This window comes from Vipera berus, assembly GCF_964194415.1.
Source record: "Vipera berus genome assembly, chromosome: 15".
NCBI lineage: Eukaryota > Metazoa > Chordata > Lepidosauria > Squamata > Viperidae > Vipera > Vipera berus.
The window spans coordinates 8,130,005-8,152,147 of NC_138218.1; the positions used below are offsets into that span (position 1 = coordinate 8,130,005).

The 22,143-nt window shown below is 45.7% G+C and overlaps 1 protein-coding gene across 1 annotated transcript in view; it reads right to left on the reverse strand.

Annotated features, from left to right (window-relative positions):
* Nucleotides 1-5,536: 5,536 nt before the first annotated feature.
* The window catches only part of CACNA1B (calcium voltage-gated channel subunit alpha1 B), a gene marked incomplete at its 5' end in the record, with an annotated part of 132,988 nt that continues 116,381 nt past the window's right edge, over nucleotides 5,537-22,143 (reverse strand). Inside the window, 10 exon segments of the mRNA XM_081339488.1 lie at nucleotides 5,537-6,160; nucleotides 8,385-8,587; nucleotides 10,197-10,398; nucleotides 11,047-11,082; nucleotides 11,877-11,987; nucleotides 13,217-13,355; nucleotides 13,680-13,798; nucleotides 14,796-14,908; nucleotides 15,649-15,753; nucleotides 16,917-17,025. Coding sequence (XP_081195614.1) covers nucleotides 5,621-6,160; nucleotides 8,385-8,587; nucleotides 10,197-10,398; nucleotides 11,047-11,082; nucleotides 11,877-11,987; nucleotides 13,217-13,355; nucleotides 13,680-13,798; nucleotides 14,796-14,908; nucleotides 15,649-15,753; nucleotides 16,917-17,025 — 1,677 coding nt within the window. The 3' untranslated portion in view covers nucleotides 5,537-5,620.

Here is a 22,143-nt window from a genome sequence, read left to right on the forward strand (position 1 = left end):
ACTACTATACATGCATGTCAACAAGTGGGCAATATTTGTCATCGCCCGGATGACATGGCCCGGAGTCGTCATCTCCCAAGGCCAAAATGCAAATGATTCAAAACTGTAATCTGCGGCTGTGAACTCCACTTACAATTCAACAGGGTTGTTGCATCATACTGGTTTAATAAGAAAAAAACGGGAATGCAGGACAGCGGTTACAGAATAAAACCAATCGACCAACCCGTCTTCCCAAAGTTGGGAGAAAACAGCTTCCCAACGACTTTGTTTTCCACTTCGTATCTTGGAATTTTTTTTTTCTAAAATCCCTCTCCCACCCACCCACCCCCCTTTTTTTTTTTTGGAAATGATTTCCCAAGAAAGTATTTGTGCCTTCCTATTGGTAAAAGGTAGAAAAAAGATTTGGTCACAGTCATGCCGCTGATGCTTGAAAAAGGGAAAGGTAATACCAGCCGGTTAAGTTGTAAAATGCGTGATGGCTTGGTGGATTTCGTTCCCATTCCCAGTTGGAGTTGTGAAAAAGTTTCGCTGTCCTTGTTGCGAAGCCCTGGTTCGATTTTGCTGCATTTTTTTTAAAAAAAAACCACGATTTTTTTTAAAAGAAAAAAGAAAAAAAAGAATCACGCATCCTCTACCCAAGAAGACGAACTCTTGTTCTCGTTTAATCGGGTTTTCTGCATATGTCACCCATTTAAAAAAGAGGCTTCTATCTTTGCCCCACTTCACCCCAGACGTGTGACACGTTCAGGTTAAATTTGTATGCCGAAAAGTCCACTTAGAAAGAGCCGCTTGCATTTTGATAGAAATTTAACACAGGTTAAGTCCCCGACTACATCCATTCGTTTAGTGACTGCTTTGAGGTTACAACGGCACTGGAGAAAGTGTGAGCCTCTGATCGTTTTCCGCACTTAGGACTGTTGCGGCATCCCCGTGATCATGTGATGAAAATTCAGATGCTGGGAAACTGGCACGTACTTAATGACGGTTGCTCTGTCCCAGGGTCATGTAATTAACCTTTCAAAATTTCCCAGCCGGCTTCCGACAAGCCAAGTCAATGGGGAACACCAGATTCAGTTAACAATTTGGCCGAAAAAGTTCGTAAAATGGGGCAAAACTTGCTCAGCCGTGGAAACTTTTGAGTTCAGTTGTGGTCCTAAGTTAAGAACTACTTCCCATCGTAAGGGAAAACTTATCAGGAAAAACATTTGGTTGCCCAGTGTGCTTATTCTGGCAGTTTTGAAGATGCCCTCTTTTTTATTTTCTTTCTTTATTCTTATGACATCCAATATTTCAGCTGCACTTCTATGGGACAGCTGTTCAGTTAGAAGACTCTCAGCCCTAAAGTAAAATTAATAATAGTCCTATTTGCGTGTTCAAAGGTGTGAATTAAAAAAAAGAATTGAAAGATGTTACACATGCACGCACACACGCATCCATACACACGCGTGCAATCTAGGGAGGGATGAGATTACTTGGAGATCAGATTCTGGAAAGTAGAACTTTTAAAAGAGACAGGAGCAACTTTTTGAGATGCTTTTAGCTTGAATTCCTGAATGCTGGCCTCAATTCCTTTTTCCAGTAAGAATAGAATAGAAAATTAGAATAGAATAGAATAGAATAGAATAGAATAGAATAGAATAGAATAGAATAGAATAGAATAGAATAGAATAGAATAGAATAGAATAGAATAGAATAGAATAGAATAGAATAGAAAATATGGAATAGAATAGAATAGAATAGAATAGAATAGAATAGAATAGAATAGAATAGAATAGAATAGAATAGAATAGAATAGAATAGAATAGAATAGAATAGAATTATGGAATAGAATAGAATAGAATAGAATAGAATAGAATAGAATAGAATAGAATAGAATAGAATAGAATAGAATAGAATAGAATTATGGAATAGAATAGAATTATGGAATAGAATAGAATAGAATAGAATAGAATGGAATGGAATGGAATGGAAGGGAAGGGAAGGGAAGGGAAGGGAAGGGAAGGGAAGGGAAGGGAAGGGAAGGGAAGAGAAGAGAAGAGAAGAGAAGAGAAGAGAAGAGAAGAGAAGAGAAGAGAAGAGTTGGAAGGGACCTTGGAGGTCTTCTAGTCCAACCCCCTGCTCAGGCAGGAAAGCCTATGCCATTTCAGACAAATGGCTTTCCAAACTTCCAGCGTTGGAGCATTCACAACTTCTGGAGGCAGCTTGTTCCACTAATGAGTTGTTCTAACTGTCAGGAAATTTCTTCTTGGTTTTGGATTCCTTCTCTCCTCGATTAAAACTACTAAACTACTTGAAAGAACCAAACTACTTTCAGCTCAGCTTCTTGGATTATTTTTTTTTTTAATCAACTGATCCAGGGGTGGGATTCAGCCAGTTCGCACCACTTTCAAGCAGAACCGTTAGCTAATTTTTTGTTGCCCGGGCCCTGACTGCAACCTAGGATGAGCAAAGTCAATGGGGAAAACCAGGTTGATTTAACAAGCGGGTGGCTCATGTGAAGAACTGCAGTGATTCATTTAAGGTCTGCGGCACGAAAAGGCAGCTGTAAAAGGCGGCAAAACCCGCTTAACAGCTGCCTCGCTTAGCGACAGAAATGTGACTGAAAGTGAGTTAAAACGGTTCCGCTTCATTAGCCGCTCATGACGCTTTCGCCTTGAACCCAAGCGCAAGCTCGGTGCAAAACCAAGCACACTTTGGTGTCTAGCTTTGTAAAATTGTGGTGGTGGTGGGGGGGGGAAATCTTTCAGACAAGTGGTTCCCACCTTTTGGGGGGAGAGGGAGTTATACGTAATTGCCTTTGCTGCAGGCAAGGCTTTCCCCTCTCTGGCAAATCCTGGCTTCTTAAAAGCTGTGGTTTGGCCTTTGGGAGTCAATTCCTGGTCCGGAAAACAAAGAACCGGTCTATCTTTCTTCCGAGTGCAGTCCCTAAAACTCGGAATAACCTCCAAATTATGCTTCCCCCCCCCCCCGCTTTTAAAGGACACCCTGCTCTGCGAGTCTCCTTCCCTCCCCTCTTTCCCCCCCCCCCCCCCCACAGCCGTTGGCAGGAAAGCCGGATTTACAAGCAAGCGTACTTTCAAACATGAAGACACTGCCCTTCTAACAGCACGTTCCTCCTGGGGTGCCTTCGCACGTTACCTTTTTGGAGGCGTTTTAAGCTATTGGGAAAGGCTCAGGTCAAAAGCGGGCCCTCGCTTGCAGCTGCTCTCTTTTTTCCTCCAACAAATGATTTGGGCTGTCTTTCTTCCTACCCTCATTTGTGCCCGGAACCTCAGCTGCTTTGGCCAGTATGTATCTTCCGTCCACGGAATGGGATACAGGCTTCCAAACCTCTTCCAGAGCAGCTCCTTAGCGAGACCGTCTTCCTGCATTTGGAGGGAAGCGCACGCATGCATCCTTAAACTCCACGCGTGCAGGACGTTAAATAATAATAATAATAATAATAATAATCAGTGCTTTTTTTGTAAAAGAAAAAGGTGCCGGAACTCACACGTGTCATACAACCCGCCTTGCCTACCCTACAAGGTTCCATCCAAAAAAGGTGCCGGAACTCCGTTCTGGGCGTTCTATGAGAAAAAAAGCCCTGATAATAATAATAATAATAATAATAATAATAATAATAATAATAATAATAATAATAATAATAATAATAATAATAATAATAATAATAATAATAATAAAATAATAATAATAATAATAATAAAATAATAATAATAATAATAAAATAATAATAATAATAATAATAATAATAATAATAATAATAATAATAATAATAATAATAATAATAATAATAATAATAATAATAATAATAATAATAATAATAATAAAAAACACAGACGCACAGACAAGCATACAGACCCAAACGGCGGGAAGGGGGGTGGGGGAGAGAAAGGGGAAGGGAATAAAGAATAAAAATAGAATCTCATCCCTGAGAATCAGAATTTAACTCCAACTGCCAGCTGGGTGAAGGATCTGCGCCCCCCCTCCCCGCGCCCTCCCCAGGCGCTCCGGCGACTCGCCCGAGAGATGACTGAAATCCAAAGAGCCAAAGCCATCCTTTTCCTCTTGCTTTCATTTGGGTTTTGCAAAAAAAAAAATAAAAATAAAACAAGACACCCGTCCCGGCACAGAATGCTTCTTTCCGCACCTTCCAGGACCAGGGTCTCGTCCCATCAAATTGAACTTTTTATTTATTTATTTATTTATTTATTTATTTATTTATTTATTTATTTATTTATTTATTCCCCCCTTTTCCTAAAATCGTTCTCCAACCTGGCAAGGTGGAAAGATGGAAAAATCAAGCTCTCTGGATGAATTCGAGGGCCGACTAAAAAGCCGGTGCCAGCAGATCACAGAAGCCTCCTCTCTCTTTTCAACCTTTTCCATCCTGCCTCTCACTCTCTTATTATTATTATTATTATTTTTGGGAGGGAGGGGGTGCGTGGGCGGGGGGGGGGAGAAGGATACAAAGGCAAACTTGCATCGTTGCCCTCGAGAGGTTCCCAAAGATTAGGCACTTAGAAGTAAAGAATGGGCGCCTTCAGGAAGGAAAAAAACACAAACAAACCTGGGAACGGCCAGCAGACTAATTCTCCACTGGAGAGGAATCTCCGCGCGTTTGGGTGGTGGTTCTTGTCTTGCTTGCTTTTGTTATTTCAATTTAACCCTAACCCCCCCCCCCCGCCGCCGCCGCCACCACAAAAAGTGGACACAACGAAAAGGAAAAGTTTATCCAACAGCTCAATAGAAAACATGACAATTCTGTCGACCCTCCTCCTCCTCCTCCTCCTCCTCCTCCATCCCCTCCTCAGCTCAGATATGTAAACAAGATGAAAATTAAGATCAGGGGACCACCAACTGTCTTGTCCAAGGAGTAGAAGGCCTTAGAGGTTGTCCTTGCCAAAACCTCTTTCCCCTCTTGAAGGGCATTTCCAAAAGGCTGGTGGGAAGGACTCCAAAAATAATAATAATAATAACAATAAAAAATAAATGTGGAGATCAAAGGATGGATCGAGAAGTTGGGCGTGGCCATATGGTTGCTTGGCTCCATTGGGAATTTCCAGGACGGGCTGGGTTTATAAAGGGTCACCATTGGCCAAGGGTTGAAGATCCAGCTGGACGAACTCCCTTCTTGAAAGGTGGACACAATAAAATGTACGTAGGTTGGTGCTTTGTACATCAGGGTTGTCTTCCCCACCTGCTCATCCCAAACTGTCCAGATTCCAGAGTCTAGGTTTTTTCTCCCTGGGATTTTGTTCTAGCCTCATCATTTGGGGCGGGAGGTGTTGTCTCCCGTGACATGGCAGCAGAAACGAAGGACGCTTGCTCTGCTCAGACCATCCATAACGGTGCCTTTCGATGACGGATCCGTAGCTCTCTAGGGCAAAAGAAGAAACCGAAAGGGAGAGAGCGGGCGTCTTTGCCGACGGTGTGGTGCACGCACCGAGGGCCGTCTTGGCCAGGCGGGTCTTCCCCAGAGAGGCAGCTGCTTGGATCTCCTTCTTTCCCCTAGCTGCCTCGTTGTCACAGGGCTGGATGCAAAGACATGCGCGTCAACGTGGCGGTTCTCCGGATGATAAAACTCATCGACCTCCAGTGGGCAAACGTGGTCCTTGTCCTGCTAGCACCAATCATCTTCCTCTCGCTCGTGGTAATAGCTACGCGCCCTAGTGCCGGTGCCTGAGCCGGCGCTCAGTCCCAAGACATAATGGTACCCATTGGGAACTCGGCGGATTTGATGGGACTGGGAGGTTAGAGAGGAAACGTAAGAGGTCCTGGAAGACCTCCCTGAATTGGTGGCCACGGCCTCCTCAAAGGTGAGTGTGTCCTCAGGCATCGTGTGGTAGTGGCTGTCGCTCTCTTCCCGGGGTCCCAGGTAAGGGTCCGAACCGATCCGTGCCATCAGGGTTTGCGAGGGCCCCTGGGAGTCGCCATGCAGCAAAGCATTGTGCTCAGAGAGACCCCGGCTCAAGCGTCCCGGGGAGAAAGTTGGCAGGCCGGTCTGGAACCCGGAGAAATGCACAGGCGAGGAGTTGGCAGTCTTGTAGGTAATGCTAGGGCGTGGCGTCAGCGGGGTTTGCGGCAACTGCCTCCGACCACGGCATGGGGTGCTAGCACCAGAGGTCAACAGCAGGGGGCTCCCGTTAAGTGAACCACTGCCCTACATGAAGATTGGAAGAAAGTAAATGAACGAAAAAACCAGGAGAAGGAAGATGTGGAGGAGGAGGAGGAGGAGGAGGTGAAAGAGAAGAAGGAAAAGAGGAGGAGAAGGAGAAGGCAAAATAGAATGAGAAAGAAAAGGAGAAGGAGAAAAAGGAGGAAGAGGAGAAGGTGAAAGAGAAGGAGGAGGAGGAGGAGGAGGAGGAGAAAGAGAAGGAGGAGGAGGAGGAGAAAAAGGAGGAGGAGGAGAAGGAGAAGGCAAAAGAGAAGGAGAAGGAGAAAAAGGAGGAGGAGAAGGCAAAATAGAATAAGGAGAAAGAAAAGGAGAAGGAGAAAAAGGAGGAAGAGGAGAAGAAGGAGAGAGAGAAGGAGGAGGAGAAGGAGAAAGAGAAGGAGAAGGAGAAAAAGGAAAAGAGGAGGAGGAGGAGGAGAAGGCAAAATAGAATGAGAAAGAAAAGGAGAAGGAGAAAAAGGAGGAAGAGGGGAAGGCGAAAGAGAAGAAGAAGAAGAAGGAGAAAGAGAAGGAGAAAGAGAAGGAAGAGGAGAAAGAAGGAGGAGGAGGAGAAAGAGGAGAAGGAGAAAAAGGAGGAGAACAAGGCAAAAGAGAGGAGGAGGAGGAGGAGGAGGAGGAGAGGAAGGACAGCGAGCAATAATAAGGATACCAGACGAACACAGAGTCACAGGTTGGAGCAGAGTGGCAAAAACGCAAAGGACAGAAGAACGGAGGACATGAACAGAGGAATGTATCGGAGGATAGAAACAAAACAAAAAAACAGAAAAGGGAAAAGAGAGAATTTAAATGTGCACAGTCAAGGAAAGGGAAGCCGCTCCAGAAACATTTGAACAGAGGGAGAAATACGGGAAACCAACGGGCGGGGGAGGGGAGGGGAGAGAAAGGATTCCAAAGGAAGACAACCAGAGAGACAATGCCACCGGGGATCAGACAGGAGAGCCAGGTGGTTTCCTCCCCCACCCCCCACCCCCGCCTTGAAAAGTCAGGAGATCCACTGATTGCTTCCAGATCCACCTCAAGTCCTTTCCGACTTGCCAGGTCCTATCAAGGTAGCCTTGCAAATCCATTAAAACGAGCGCATCATCGGCTGATGGCTCCTCTCTGCTCTGCTGGGAGAGGCTGGTGCTACCCATGGGGTCTTCTCCCTCTTTTGGGGCGGGGGCATGAGAGAACTTGAGTCCCAACCTCATCCCTCTCTCTCTCTCTCTCTCTCTCTCTCTCTCTCTCTCCCTCTCTCTCTCTCCCTCCCTCTCTCTCTTCCTCTCTCTCTCTCTCTCTCTCCCTCTCTCTCTCTTCCTCTCTCTCTCTCTCTCTCTCTCTCTCTCTCTCTCTCCCTCTCTCTCTCTTCCTCTCTCTCTCTCTCTCCTCTCTCTCTCTCTCTTCCTCTCTCTCTCTCTCTCTCTCTCTCTCTCCCTCTCTCTCTCTCTTCCTCTCTCTCTCTTCCTCTCTCTCTCTCTCTTCCTCTCTCTCTCTCTCTCTCTCTCTCTCTCTCCCTCTCTCTCTCTCTTCCTCTCTCTCTCTTCCTCTCTCTCTCTCTCTTCCTCTCTCTCTTTCTCTCCCTCTCCCTCTCTCTCTTCCTCTCTCTCTCTCTCTCCCTCTCTCTCTCTTCCTCTCTCTCTCTCTCTCTCTCTCTCTCTCTCTCTCCTCTCTCTCTCTCTCTCCCTCTCTCTCTCTCTCTTCCTCTCTCTCTCTCTCTCTCTCTCTCTCTCTCCCTCTCTCTCTCTCTTCCTCTCTCTCTCTTCCTCTCTCTCTCTCTCTTCCTCTCTCTCTTTCTCTCCCTCTCCCTCTCTCTCTTCCTCTCTCTCTCTCTCTCCCTCTCTCTCTCTTCCTCTCTCTCTCTCTCTCTCTCTCTCTCTCTCTCTCTCCCTCTCTCTCTCTCCCTCTCTCTCTCTTCCTCTCTCTCTCTCTCTCTCTCCCTCTCTCTCTCTTCCTCTCTCTCTCTCTCTTCCTCTCTCTCTCTCTCTCCCTCTCCCTCTCTCTCTTCCTCTCTCTCTCTCTCTCTCTCTCCCTCTCTCTCTCTTCCTCTCTCTCTCTCTCTCCCTCTCTCTCTCTCTCTTCCTCTCTCTCTCTCTCTCCCCCCCCTCTCTCTCTTCCTCTCTCTCTCTCTCTCCCTCTCTCTCTCTCCCTCCCTCTCTCTTCCTCTCTCTCTCTCTCTCTCTCTCTCTCTCTCCCTCTCTCTCTCTCTCTCTCACCCTCCCCCTCCCCTTCTCACCTGTTTCTGTGTCCCGTGTTCCTGCCCTCCGCCGGGGGATGGGGCTCTACTGCATTCGGAGGACTTGGGCTGGGAATGATCCCGACTCCCAAAGCGGTCGCAGGAGTAAAAGCGCTGCTTTTCAGAGGAAGAAGAAGAATGGACTTTGCGTTCGTGGGACCGGCCCCGCTCCTGTTTTCTGGACTTGGAGGTGGCTTCTCCTGCTGGGGAGAAAAACAGGAGAACCAAAGAGCTCAAATTACGGTAGTCGGTCATAATCCAACCAGGTTTCCCTTCCTAAGCATGGATAAGCATGTGAAGACCTATAAGCAGAGGTGCAGAATACAGAATCACAGAGATGGAAAGGGACCTTGGAGATCTTCTAATCTTTCTAGTCCTTCTAGTGAAGACAATTCTCCAGTGGAATCCTGGCCGCTCCATCCCTGGAGGTTTTTAAGGAGAGGCTAGGCAGTCACTTGTCTGAGATGGAATAGGTTCTCCTGCTTGAGCAGAGGGCTGGACTAGAAGACCTCCAAGGTCCCTTCCAGCTCTAGTCTATTCTAGTCCAATGCCCTGCCCGAGCAGGAGACTCTAGAAAGAGTACAGAGAAGAGCAACAAAGATGATTGGGGGGCTGGAGGCTAAAACATATAGGGAACGGTTGCTGGAATTGGGTACGTGTAGTTTAATGAAGAGAAGGGTGAGGGGGGACATGATAGCAGTGTTCCAGTATCTCAGGGGCTGCCCCAAAGAAGAGGGAGTCAAGCTATTCTCCAAAGCACCTGAAAGCAGGACAAGAAGCAACGGATGGAAACTCACCAAGGAGAGAGGCAACCTAGAACTAAGGGGAAACTTCCTGACAGTTAGAACAATTAACCAGTGGAACAACCTGCCTCCAGAAACGGTGAATGCTCCAACACTGGAAGTTTTTAAGAAGAGACTGGACAGCCATTTGTCTGAAATGGTATAGGGTTTCCTGCCTTAGCAGGGGGTTGGACTAGATGACCTCCAAGGTCCCTTCCAACTTCTTCTTCTTCTTCTTCTTCTTCTTCTTCTTCTTCTTCTTCTTCTTCTTCTTCTTCTTCTTCTTCTTCTTCTTCTTCTTCTTCTTCTTCTTCTTCTTCTTCTTCTTGTTATTATTATTATCCTATTCCATCCCAAACAAAAGCTTGTCCAATCTCTTCTTAAAAAAAAAACTCCAGGGATGGAGCAACCCACAACTTCTGGAGGCAGGCTGTTCCACTGGTTAATTGTTCTAACGGTCAGGAAATTTCTCCTTGGTTCTAGGTTGGACCTCTCTTTAATTGCTTCTTGTCCTGCCCTCAGGTGTTTGGGAGAATAAATCGGCTCCCTCTTTTTTGCGACAGCTCCCTCACGTATGCGGACAGACTTTTTCATTATTCCCACTGGGTGTGAGTGCAGACTAAAGAGGTCAACGAAATCAACGAAGTTGAACGACTGCAGCTCAACATTTTAAAATGAACCCAACTTTTAATTAAAAAATAAAATAAAAATAAATCTCAGCAACGTTGACACCTTCTTCTATCTCTGCTACGTAGGACGATTGGGATGGGAACTCTCAAACATAATGCACCATCCAGTTGGAGAAACGAAGAGATTTTAGAACAGAGGCAGATCTTCCTAGGTGTTTAAGTATACGTACTTCAATTCCCAGAACCTTAGAGGCAGCAGGATCATTGCTAAGGATTCTGGGAGCTGAAGGCCACCCTTCTGAAGGCTACCCAGATTGGAGCATGCTGGTGGTGAAAAATTTCAGCGTGGTCAACCAGCTCTACACTGAATACCAAGCTGGAGAAATATAAGTCCCCCTTACCAGGGGCTTCACCCTCAATCAAGTGGTTGGGTGGCTTGTCCACTGACTTCTGCTTCTTCTCTCTCCGCCGATGGCAACGATGGTGGTGATGGTGGTGAGTATGTTCAGCTGGCCGGGGATGTTCGTAAAGATGTGTGGCACGGGGACGCTGTGGGTTGAGTGTGGAGACGGACCGCTTCATGGGGCTGGTGTCTGGAATGGGCTGTGGAGAGGAGGAGGAAGAGAGGAAAGAGGAGAAAGAGAATGCAAAGAGGTTGATTGGATGTGACACATTAGGACACTTTAGGACACAGATAAACCTCCAAGTGGCCTCAACAACCCTCTAAAAGAAGGCAAATGACCAGCGGTCTGCAAGGAGTATAAATCCTTCCATTCCCCACCATCCAGTCAGAGCTGAAGAAGCTTCTGGGATGTTTTGGTGTTTTTCAGTACTTTGTAATAATATTCTTGTTTTTTTATTTAAAATTTGTTTAATAAAATTTATAAAAAAAAAGAAGAAGAAGCGAAACGTCTTCAAAGAAAAGCAAGAAAGTCCAGTTGCACCTTTGGGATAACCGTGACCTGGAGGAGTGAGAACCTCCATAGACTTTCCCCCATGGAACTACAATTTTTCCAGCTTTTGGGAGCTGATTCCATCATTGGGAGACAGGCCAGACTAAAACGTACAGCTGTTTAAAACACTTATAGGGGAGAAGTGCAGCTCGGATTGTCGGCAAAATTGAGCGCTTCTAGATTGAGTTATTTCTTCCTTCTTTAAAGAAAAAAAGGCCCAGAAGGATGCATGGGATCTGCTTAAATCCCTTCCTTGACTAGACTTTACCGGACAGGTGAGTTCAAGCAAGCTACATACTGATAGATATCGCCCTGGTGACCGTGTTTTGCTCCTCTGCAAGCAATTCAGACAGAAAAAAATGGCATGGGTCCCAAACAGCAACAGTCAGACATCCCAGCAGGCACGTGAGAGACGAGATGACGGAGGAGAGGGAGGGGGAAGGGAGGAAGGAAGGAGGGAGGGAGGGAGGGAGGGAGGGAGGGGCAGAGAATGAGATCCACAAAGACCAAGGAAGGGGTGGGTGAATGGAGACAAGAGACAGAACTGAGTGTTAGTCAACAGTTACTCATGAGAAATGATGGTTGGGTGAGTACGTTTTTTTGGTGTTTTTTTTGCAATCTTTAACAAGATGCTTTTTTTAAAAAAAAAGCATCCAGAAAAAAAAATGGAGGGTCTGAATAGTTCTTTACTTTTTGCCTTTCATTCCCTCTTAGGATACCCACACACACTGATGGCGTTATCTAGTTTGGTAATGAAATATCCGCAAGAAAACCACCAAGTTCAGAGAGCACCAAGGACCCCACAGTCCCCTCCTCTTCCTCTTCTTCCTCCTCCTCCTCCTCCTCCTCCCCTTCCTCCTCTCCCTTTCCACAGACCCCACTCCTTTCTAGCACTGATGAAGTTACCTGGTTGGGTAATGAAACATCTGCAAGAGAACAACCAAGCTCAGAGAGTATCAAGGACCCCACAGTCCCCCTCCTCTTCCTCCTCCTCCTCCTCCTCCTCTCAGCAAACCCCATTCCCTTCTAGCACTGACGATGTTATCTATTTGGGTCGTGAAACGTCTGCAAGAAAATCACCCAGCTCAGAGAGCACCAGGGCCCCCAGAGTATGATAAAAGTGCTAACCTGACTTTCAGCTGCCAGCCGAGGCATGGAAGCTGCTCGCCCTTGACTCTCCAATCCTGGCTGATGTTCCCCGTTGGCTAAAGTTGGGCTGACTTCTTGCATTTCAACCACCTGGAAAATACAGCGACAGAATAACGCGGCGTCTCAGGCTGTTGCCTACGGACGTTCCCAGTTGATTCAACGGCCGTCTGCCTACATCAAAGAAAGGCGACGTCAAACTCTCACTTTATTAGAGGTCCTAATAAAATGGTTTAAGTTGATAACTTTATGCTGTCATAGAGTTATGAGGGTGATGATCTTCCCGAGTTGAGTAATGAAACATTTGCAAGAAAGCCACCAAGCTCAGAGGGCAACAAGGACCCCACGGTCCCTCCTCTTCCTCCTCAACTCCATAAACCCACTGCCTTCTAGTACTGGTGATGTTACCTGATTTGGTCCTGAAATGTGTGCAAGAAAACAAGCAAGCTTGGAGACCACCCAGGACCCCACAGTCCCTTCCCCCCCTCCTCCTTTTCTCCGTCTTCTCCTCCACTGCGCAAAAAAAACCCCACTCCCTTCTAGCACTGATGATGTTAGCCAGTTGGGTAATGAAATGTCTGCACGTAAACCACCAAGCTCAGAGAGCACCAAGGACCCCACGGTCCCTCCTCCTCCTCCTCTACTCCTTCTTCTGCCCCTCGGTGCAAACCCCACTCCCTTCTAGCACTGATGATGTTACCTAGTTGGGTCACGAGACATCTGCAAGGAAACCACCAAGCTCAAGGAGCACTAAGGTCCCCACAGTCCTCCTCCTTCTCCTCCTCCACTCAACAGACCCCACTCCCTTCTACCACTGATGATGTTACCTAGTTGGGTCATGAAATGCCTTCAAGAAAACCACGAAGCTCAGAGAGCACCGACGACCCCACAGTTCAACCCCGAGCTACGAATATTCTTTTATCAGCACTTTCCTTAGCTTGCCGGATTATGCTTTTCCCCATCCTTATTATTTTGAGTCATCTAGGAATCCCCAATTTGTCCTCTTTTTTTCCCCCTCCCAACTGAACCAAGCTCCTTCGATAAACACTCTCTTAAAGAGATCAAAGAATTCCAAAATTTGGGTTTCTGCTAAAATATGTAAGGCCAAACCGAGAAGTAAAGCGGAGGGCGGATAAGGTGCTAAGATTTTCTAGGAAAATCCTTTTTTTCTAGAAAGAAAGAAAGAAAGAAGAAAGAAAGAAAGAAAGAAAGAAAGAAAGAAAGAAAGAAAGAAAGAAAGAAAGAAAGAAAGAAAGAAAGAAAGAAAGAAAGAAAGAAAAAGGCTACATTTTTTTCTTTCCTCCTGTATGTGCTATCTCCACCGTCTTGCTTGCCTGGACAGGAATTTCCTCCGAATGGCCCCGTTCAAACGCTGGTGTCCTAGTTTCATAAAACATGTTCTGGGTGTGTTGGATCCCCCAAGAAACAGATTCTTTGATGCCTCCTCCTTCGGGCATTGGCCTGTTTGAAAAGAAGAAGAGAAGAGGGTCCTAAAAACCACGTGGCAGAAGAGTTGTCCTGTGTGTGTGTGTGTGTGTGTGTGCGCGCGCTAAGAAAGAAGCATCAAATAGAAGCACTTTTGCTCATTTGCAACTGCAATCGACAGAAGCACCGGAGAACATTCAGACAACACCAGAAGAAGGAAAGAGCTCACGTCTTCCAGCAGAATGGACGCTTGTGCCATTTTATCAAACAGCTGGCTCCGTCCACAGCTGGAAGTGTTCATCTATCTGCCTTAAGCGAAGTTGAATCAATGAAAGAAAAAAAAGGAAGGGGAGTACTTACAGGGCGCCCCCATTGTTGAGTGACGCGGAGCTCTTTTGACGCAGAAAAGCATTGGGGAACCCTGGCTGGCTTTGCTCAAGGGCTGCTTTCAATGGATGGAAAAGGGAAACAGTCCCGGTCTAGAAGAAGCAGAGAGGAGAGAGAGTGGATTTCATAGAATCATAGGGACCTTGGAAGTCTTCTAGTCCAGCCCTCTGCTCAAAACCATCCTTATTCCATCCCGGTCAAAAGGTTGTCCAATATTTTCTTGAACACCTCAACTGATAGATCACCCACAACTCCAGGAGGCAAGCCATTTCATTGGTTAATTGTCCTCACTTTCAGGAAATTTCTCCCTAGATCCAGGTTAGATCTCTCTTTAACAAGCTTCTACCCAATCTTATTGTCCTGCCAGCTGGTAGCTCAACGCTCTCTTCTCTGTGACAGTCCTCAAGTACTAAAAGACAGTTATTGGGTCACTCCTAGTCCTTCTCTTTGTTAGACCAGACATGTTTAGTTCTCTCAACCATTCACTGTATGATTTAGCCTCCAGACCCTTTATTACCTTTGCTTCTCTTCTCTGTAACTCTTCCTAGGGCCTCAGCATCTTTCTTTGTATCATGGTGACCAGAATTGGACCTGGATCACCTTTCTTTCTATTGTTTTGAACACAGCAAAGGACAAACCAAAGTTGACAGAAGCATTGAACTTCACTGAATCCATGGCCAGGGAGATGGATGGATGGATGGATGGATGGATGGATGGATGGATGGACGGACGGACAATAGAGGGATGGATTGATGGATGAATGGATAGATGGATGGATGGATAGATGAATGAATGGATGGATGGATAGAGAGAGGGATGGATGGATGGATGATAGAGAGATGGATCGATGGATGAATGGTTAGATGGATGGATGGATGATAGAGGGATGGATGGATAGATGAATGGATGGATGGATGATAGAGAGAGGGATGGATGGATGGATGAAAGCGAGATGGATCGATGGATGAATGGTTAGATGGATGGATGGATGATAGAGGGATGGATGGATAGATGAATGGATGGATGGATGATAGAAAGAAGGATGGAGGAATGGATAGATGATAGAGAGAGGGATGGATGGATATTTACCTGACAGAGACCTCCAGGCCCTGAGTGGGAAGGGTCACGGGTGTTTTTGTTTTGTTTGTAGAAATCAAATATCATCAAGGCTGCATAAACCTTTCCCACTGTCATGGCTTCAGCTAATCAGGAAAGACAGAAGAAGCCACAGAAAGCAGAAAATCAACGAACAACACACGGAAGCAAAAGGTAACAAAATGAACGGTGGCTGGAGAGTCTATGACAAGTCAAGAAGTCAAACAGTTGAAAGTTCCAGCTGACTTCAAACCAGAGTTGAACACATCTGGAAGGGATGTGTAGTTGAACACATCTGGAAGGGTGCAAACTGGGTAAAACTGTGTTATGGTTATTATGCTCTTACTAATAGATGTTCTCCACCCAACAAATGTATTCAATATTGGCCTTCTTTGCTGGGGGAGGGGTTACTTGGATTGATGTTTGTTTTCCATTGTGGGTATTTTTGTGCTTTCAAGTCAGTTAGGACTCTTGGCAACTGCCTGGACACAACCTTGAGGTCCTCTTGGCAAGATCTTTTTGGAAGTGTTTTCCATCATTCCTTTCTTCTTGGTAGGGCTGAAAGAGAAGGAGACTCCTTCCTTCTTTCGTTTCCTTCCTTCCTTCCTTCCTTCCTTCCTTCCTTCCTTCCTTCCTTCCTTCCTTCCTTCCTTCCTTCCTTCCTTCCTTCCCTGGCTGGCTGGCTTTGTGTGTTAGTTAGGATTATAGCACATGGTGTCCTGATTTATAACCCAGTGCCTTTAAGCACTCTGCTACACTGGCTCTGTGAATAGTATTAAGGAATAATAATGATGCAATTAATGTTTCTTTCCACTTGCTCAGATACAGAAAGATTTAAAGCGCTTACGTTTATGAGGTGGCACTAACAGATCCAATGTTTTGGAAGACAAATTGGGCCAAACTATCGCAATCTCCTTCCTTAGCTCAGCATCACACTGATGTTGCAGCACACCTATTAGGTTAAAAAGCAAAGAAACAAGATCTAATTCCCGGGCCGGTGTGTGTGTGTGTGTGTGTGTGTGTGTGTGTGTGTGTGTGTGTGTGTGTGTAAATCCTCAAAAAGAACTCTTCCAAATCAAACCACATTCTCTTCGGTCCGATATGCTGCTCTTCTCGGAAGCTAGCAAGCGAGGCTGGCTTTGTCAGTTTTTATTTTTTTTAATAAAATTAATATTTTTTAAAAAAAATATTAAAACATAGAAGTTAACCCCTTGCTTGAAAAATTCACACTTCCTGATTGTAGAAGTCGGAGGAATAATGCCCTGAGTGCTAATGGCGATTCGGGGAAGTTACATAAAAGGGACAAGCGATTATGAATTGTAAATTATGAAAGATATTATTTTTAATCCATAAGACGAGCAGAAATTAAAGGCTTCTTTCCCCGCAAGTAGGAAGCTCTGATCCAGGTCTAGGTGATACTATAAACCGTCTAGACCAAAACTTTTTAAAAAATTAGGAAAACGGCATTGCACATTGGATTACTTTAAGCATACAATGTTTCTCCTAATTTTTCATCACTAAAAACAACCAGACCGTGGGACTGTGGATGTTCAGCTCTAACACAAAAAAGATTGGACAACAATCTCCTCCTGTTCAGCTCTAACACAAAAAAGATTGGACAACAATCTCCTCCTGCAGTGAACCCCTATCTCCAACAAGGAAGACAATAATAAAGGAGAATATTTGTAGGATTGTAGGATATTTGTAGGATTGAAGTGAGGGGTCTTTGTTATTCTCTGAGCTTGGTGGTTTTCTTGCAGACGTTTCATGATCCAACTAGGTAACATCATCATTGCTGGTGGGTGTAGGGAACGAAGTTCACATTCGCTAGCTTGATGATGTTACCTAGTTGGGTCATGAAAAGGTCTGCAAGAAAAGCACCAAGTTCAGACAGCACCAAGGACTCCACAGTCTTCCTCCTCCTCCTCCTCCTCCTCTTCCCAGCAAACCCAACTCCCTTTTAAGTACCAATGAAGTAACCTAGTTGGGTAATGAAATGTTTGCAAGAAAAGAACCAAGCTCATAGCACCAAGGACCCCACAGTCCTCCTGCTCCTCCTCCTCCTCCTCTTCCTCCTCCTCTTCAGAAACCAACCTAAGCCAACTATGCCCTTACCTGATGCAAGTTTGATGTCCAGGGCTGTCCGGATCAAGGCCATTAGCGTTGACGTGAAGTGGACGCTTAAATCATCGTTCGAGATGGGCATATTCATCCTGACCAAACGCTGAAGAAAAGACAAGTCTTCTGGTCAAGTCTTCTGTCCCTCGTCACCCACTCCCAACCTCCAGCTGCTATTCCCCTCCAAAATGAAACAGGACAACAGTGTTCCACAAGATTGACTTTTCATGTGCTGAGATGGTTTTCGCCATGGGCCAGAGAGAAAGGCCAGTCACCGTTTCGGAGCAGTGGCTTTTTTTTTTTTAACCCTTTAGCACAGGAAAAGTTCAACTCATGTAGGTGGGTTATTTTTTTCATGCAGCAGAAAGAAGGAAGGAAGGAAGGAAGGAAGGAAGGAAGGAAGGAAGGAAGGAAGGAAGGAAGGAAGGGAGGGAGGGAGGGAGGGAGGGAGGGAGGGAGGGAGGGAGGAAAGAAGGAAGGAAGGAAGGAGGGAAGGAGGGAAGGAAGGAAGGAAGGAAGGAAGGAAGGAAGGAAGGAATGGGATGGGATGGGATGGGATGGGAAGAGAAAAGGAGCGAGGCAAAAGGAAGGAAGGAAAAAAGGTAGGAAGGAAGGAAGGAAAAAGAAAGATGGAAGGAAGGAAAGGAGGGAAAGAGGAAGGAAGGAGAGAAAAATATTTTGAGAGGACGGAGGAAAGAAAGGAATGGGAAGAGAAAGGGAGGGAGGGAGGAAGGAAGGAAGGAGATGAGAAGAGAGAAGGAAAGAGGGAGAGAGGATAGAGGAAGGAGGAAGATTAAAGTTTCTTTGAGGTAATGCTATCCTGAAACATAGCAGAATGACACTTCTAACACATGCTCTTTGGAAGATCTCATGCACAGCATCTCCATCGCCGGGATCATGCCAAGAAGGTCACAATACAGAAACACAGAAGGATGGATCAACTATAGCCCGCAAAAAGCATGTGGAGGAGAAACACCATGTACATGTCAGAAGGTCAATTGAGAGCAAAAGAGATGATGAAGAACCATGGTTGGCAGAACCAGCTCTTGGAAACAAGGAAGCAACAGGACAGGGGTGGGGGTGGGGAACAATCACATCTTTCGGCCTCCGAAAGACAAGGACACAACAGATAGGAGGGAGGTAGAGGCCAGGAGAAGCGAGAAGAAACAGAAAGGCAGAACTCTCTCTCTCTCTCTCTCTCTTCAAAAGCTGGTTGGTGTCTTCAGAGAAGTAACAGTCATCTGTCCTTCAAGTCACCTGCTCCGTGAGAAGAAAGCCTTGTACATCCAGATCAGGGCATGGATGAGAAAGCTATTTGGTTGCTCAAGCAACATCTTTGCTGGACAAATCGCTGGCTAGGCAGAGTGTCAAGCTCTAAGATAGCGAGGACGTAAGCCTTCAGCTCCAAGGAAACGGAGAGAAGTAAAGCTCTTAGCCTTTGAAGGACATGGCTCACAATGGTCCTGTTCTCCAAAGATTAATACCTTTGCATTGCTTTTAAACAGCCACCTCAGTCCATGGTGAGGATGGGCAAGGAGGTCTACTAACAACTGAGTTCAGCTTCAGTTTAACCCAGGGCTGCAAATTAATCTCAGCTTATTTGCCTTCTCGTTCTTCGACTTTTAATTTTTGTTGTTCACATTTCATTTTGTCCCTCTTTTGGCCATCCTCTCTTTAATGATCCTATTCCGCTATTTCTTCGATATGTAACTCTCGTCTCGTGATGAGTTGTCGCGTGACGAGTTGCTCATGCCAAGTTGTGGTAGATCCGCTACGGGAGCAGTTAGGCATCTGCCTGGGCTTTGGCAAATAAAGATTGCATGAGAGTAATTCTTAATTTTTGAAGACCATTGTATGTGTGTGGCCTTTTCAGATGTTTTGTTGTTCTCTTTTCAGTCTCGTGAAATGAGAATCCAATCGGGGCGACCATTCTTGTGTTTAACTGGAGAAGTCCAGACTTGGAAGTCCCTTTGGCTGCAATTTGGACATCCCTGGACCAGATGAGAAAAGAGTTCTGCTGAAGCCACGAGAGTACCAGGAAGGAAGGAAGGAAGGAAGGAAGGAAGGAAGGAAGGAAGGAAGGAAGGAAGGAAGGAAGGAAGGAAGGAAGGAAGGAAGGAAGGAAGGAAAAGGGAGGGAGAGATGGGAGGGAGGGAGAAGGAAGGAAGGAGAGATGGGAGGGAGGGAGGGAAGGAAGGAAGGAAGGGAGGGAGGGAGGGAGGGAGGGAGGGAGGGAGGAAGCAAGGAAGGAAGCAAGGAAGCAAGGAAGGAAGCAAGGAAGGAAGCAAGGAAGGAAGGAAAAGGGAGGGAGGGAGAGATGGGAGGGAGAAGGAAAGAAGGAGAGATGGGAGGGAGGGAAGGAAGGAAGGGGAGGAAGGAAGGAAGGAAGGGGAGGAAGGAAGGAAGGAAGGAAGGAAGGAAGAGATGGGAGGGAGAAGGAAAGAAGGAGAGATGGGAGGGAAGGAAGGAAGGAAGGAAGGAAGGAAGGAAGGAAGGAAGGAAGGAAGGAAGGAAGGAAGGAAGGAAGGAGAGAGAGAGGAAGGAAGGAAGGAAGGCGGGCATAAAGCTTAGATGGAATACAGACGCCACCCGATGGTCTGGCTGGGCAAAATCTAACCTTATAGGCAATACGAGCAGGGCATTTCTTCCCGAGGCCAAGTGGTGGCGACATGTGCCTCAGCATCTCGTACATGTCGGTGTAACTGATCCGCCCACTTGGAACCAGAAGGATGGGAAGTGGGGGGGGGAGACAGACAGACAGGGAAGGTAAGACAACACAAGGAGGAAGCACAAGCCACAAACAAAGGTGTGTGTGGGGGAAATAAGGATGGGTGGAGGGAAGCAAACAAGAAGACAGAGAATTCTGGTTAATTAGTGCCTTGGAAGTCTGGTTTTCCGAGGAAGGTAACAAAACCAAGAAGGAGGCTGCACGAAGGTGGGCTTCTCCAGGTCCATCTCTTTTGGGTTTCTCCTGCCATCTGCTCTCAGATTTATTTGATTTGTATTTATTTGGGGAAAGAAACAGAAACGGGTCAGGCCGTAGGAAAGGAAGAGGGGAGATGTGAATTCCTGGTGGAGGTGTGTTGCGGGGGGAGGAGAGAGAGGAAATCGTAACAGGGCGCCTTTAGAAAAAGGCAGTGCCCGATTTCAAAGGGGGGAGTGGCAGTGCTCGCCGGAAGGAGAGGGGAAAGGAAGCATTATGGGACAGTCAGCCGTGGTGGAGGCAAAAGGCCTGGTGGAGCCCTTGGCTCTCTCTGAGTTGGCTTGCTTTCTCGCAGACCTTTCATTACCCAACTAGGTCGCATCATCAGTGATTTTTCCTTCCTTCCTTCCTTCCTTCCTTCCTTCCTTCCTTCCTTCCTTCCTTCCTTCCTTCCTTCCTCTCTCCCTCCTTCTCCTTCCTTCCTTCCTTTCTCCCTCCCCTCCCTCCTTGCCTCTCCTTCCTTCCTTCCTCCCTCCCTCTCCTTCCTCCCTTCCTTCCATCTTTGACGTGCTCTTTTATATATATATATATATATATATATATATATATATATATATATATATATATATATATATATATATGTGTGTGTGTGTGTGTGTGTGTGTGTGTGTGTGTGTGTGTGTGTGTGTGTAAATTGCTAACAAAGAATTAAGGGAGACTGATATGCATTTCAAACTTATTAGTTTTCATCAGTCAGCCATACCCTTCTGAGATTCGAACCTGGGCTGATTGCACATTAGGCAGTTATTTTCACCTCTAACTGCCTAATGTGCAATCAGCCCAGGTTCGAATCTCAGAAGGGTATGGCTGACTGATGAAAACTAATAAGTTTGAAATGCATATCAGTCTCCCTTAATTCTTTGTTAGCAATTTACACAAATATATGAGCTGTCACCGGTGTGACTACTGCCTATTGGATGGCCTTCAAGATAGGCTGAAACAGGAAATAAAGATTTGTCCCATGTTTGGGGCCTAGCAAGGTAATCTAAATAGTTAACAAGCATATTAGGCAGTGTTATTTGCCTCTTAAGCCACAAGGTCTCTCTCGCTCTGTTAGCTTTCTGCAAGGGAAGATATGTTTCAAATGTTAACTATTTAGATTACCTTGCTAGGCCCCAAACATGGGGCAAATCTTTATTTCCTGTTTTCAGCCTATCTTGAAGGCCATCGAACAGGCTGTAGTCACACCGGACAGTTCATATATTTGTGTAAATTACTAACAAAGAATTAAAGGAGACTGAGATGCATTTCTGACTCTTTAGTCTTCATCAGTCAGCTATACCCTTCTGAGATTCGGGGCCTAGCAAGGTAATCTAAATAGTTAACATTTGAAACACACACACACACACACACACACACACACACACACACACACACACACACATATATATATATATATATATATATATATATATATATATATATATATATATATATATATATATATATATATATATATATATATATATATATATATATATATATATATATATATATATATATATATATATATATATATATATATATATATATTTATTTTCCCATTTCTTCCACAAACAAGTCAACAAATATATCGCCACACATAAATACATACACGTAAGTTTGGGTGCTGCTCGTCCATTTCCCCTTTCACTGTATCCACCCTCCTTCTCCCTCTTCCCTCTTCTCTACTTTTTCTTTCTCCCTTTCTCCTTTCTTTCCTACTTCCCTCTTCTTCCTCTCCTCTCCTCTTTCCCTCACCACTCCCCTCCCGTTTCTCCCCACTTCTCCTCCTCTTTCCCTCCAACCTTCCTACTTCCTGGGGGAAGATCTTCTTTCGTGGAAGGGCCAAAACGAAAGCCAGGGGCTGAGAGAGAGAGACCTGTTCTGTGGCAAACGTTATCCAGGCTTTGGGGAGTGAATCGAGACATAAGGCGGTAGCTTTGGGACTTCTGGGGGAGCCCCTCAAATGCGGGCAGACTGCTATCATGTCACACACACACACACACACACACACACACACACACCAGCCCTTCTTTTCACTAGACCGGACGTATGCAGTTCCTACCACCGTTCCTTCACGTGTTTCAGCCTTATCTGAGAAGCTCGGCTAAACCTAAAACATCTCCCAATTCCAAATGAGTTTGGAAAAACATTTTTTTAAAGCTGACCAACCCATAAGGCTGCCGTATCCAGGCAAGGAAGAACTAAGTTGGGCAGAATGAAAAAATGCAGCAGGCACAAAGGGGTCTTAGAAACAAG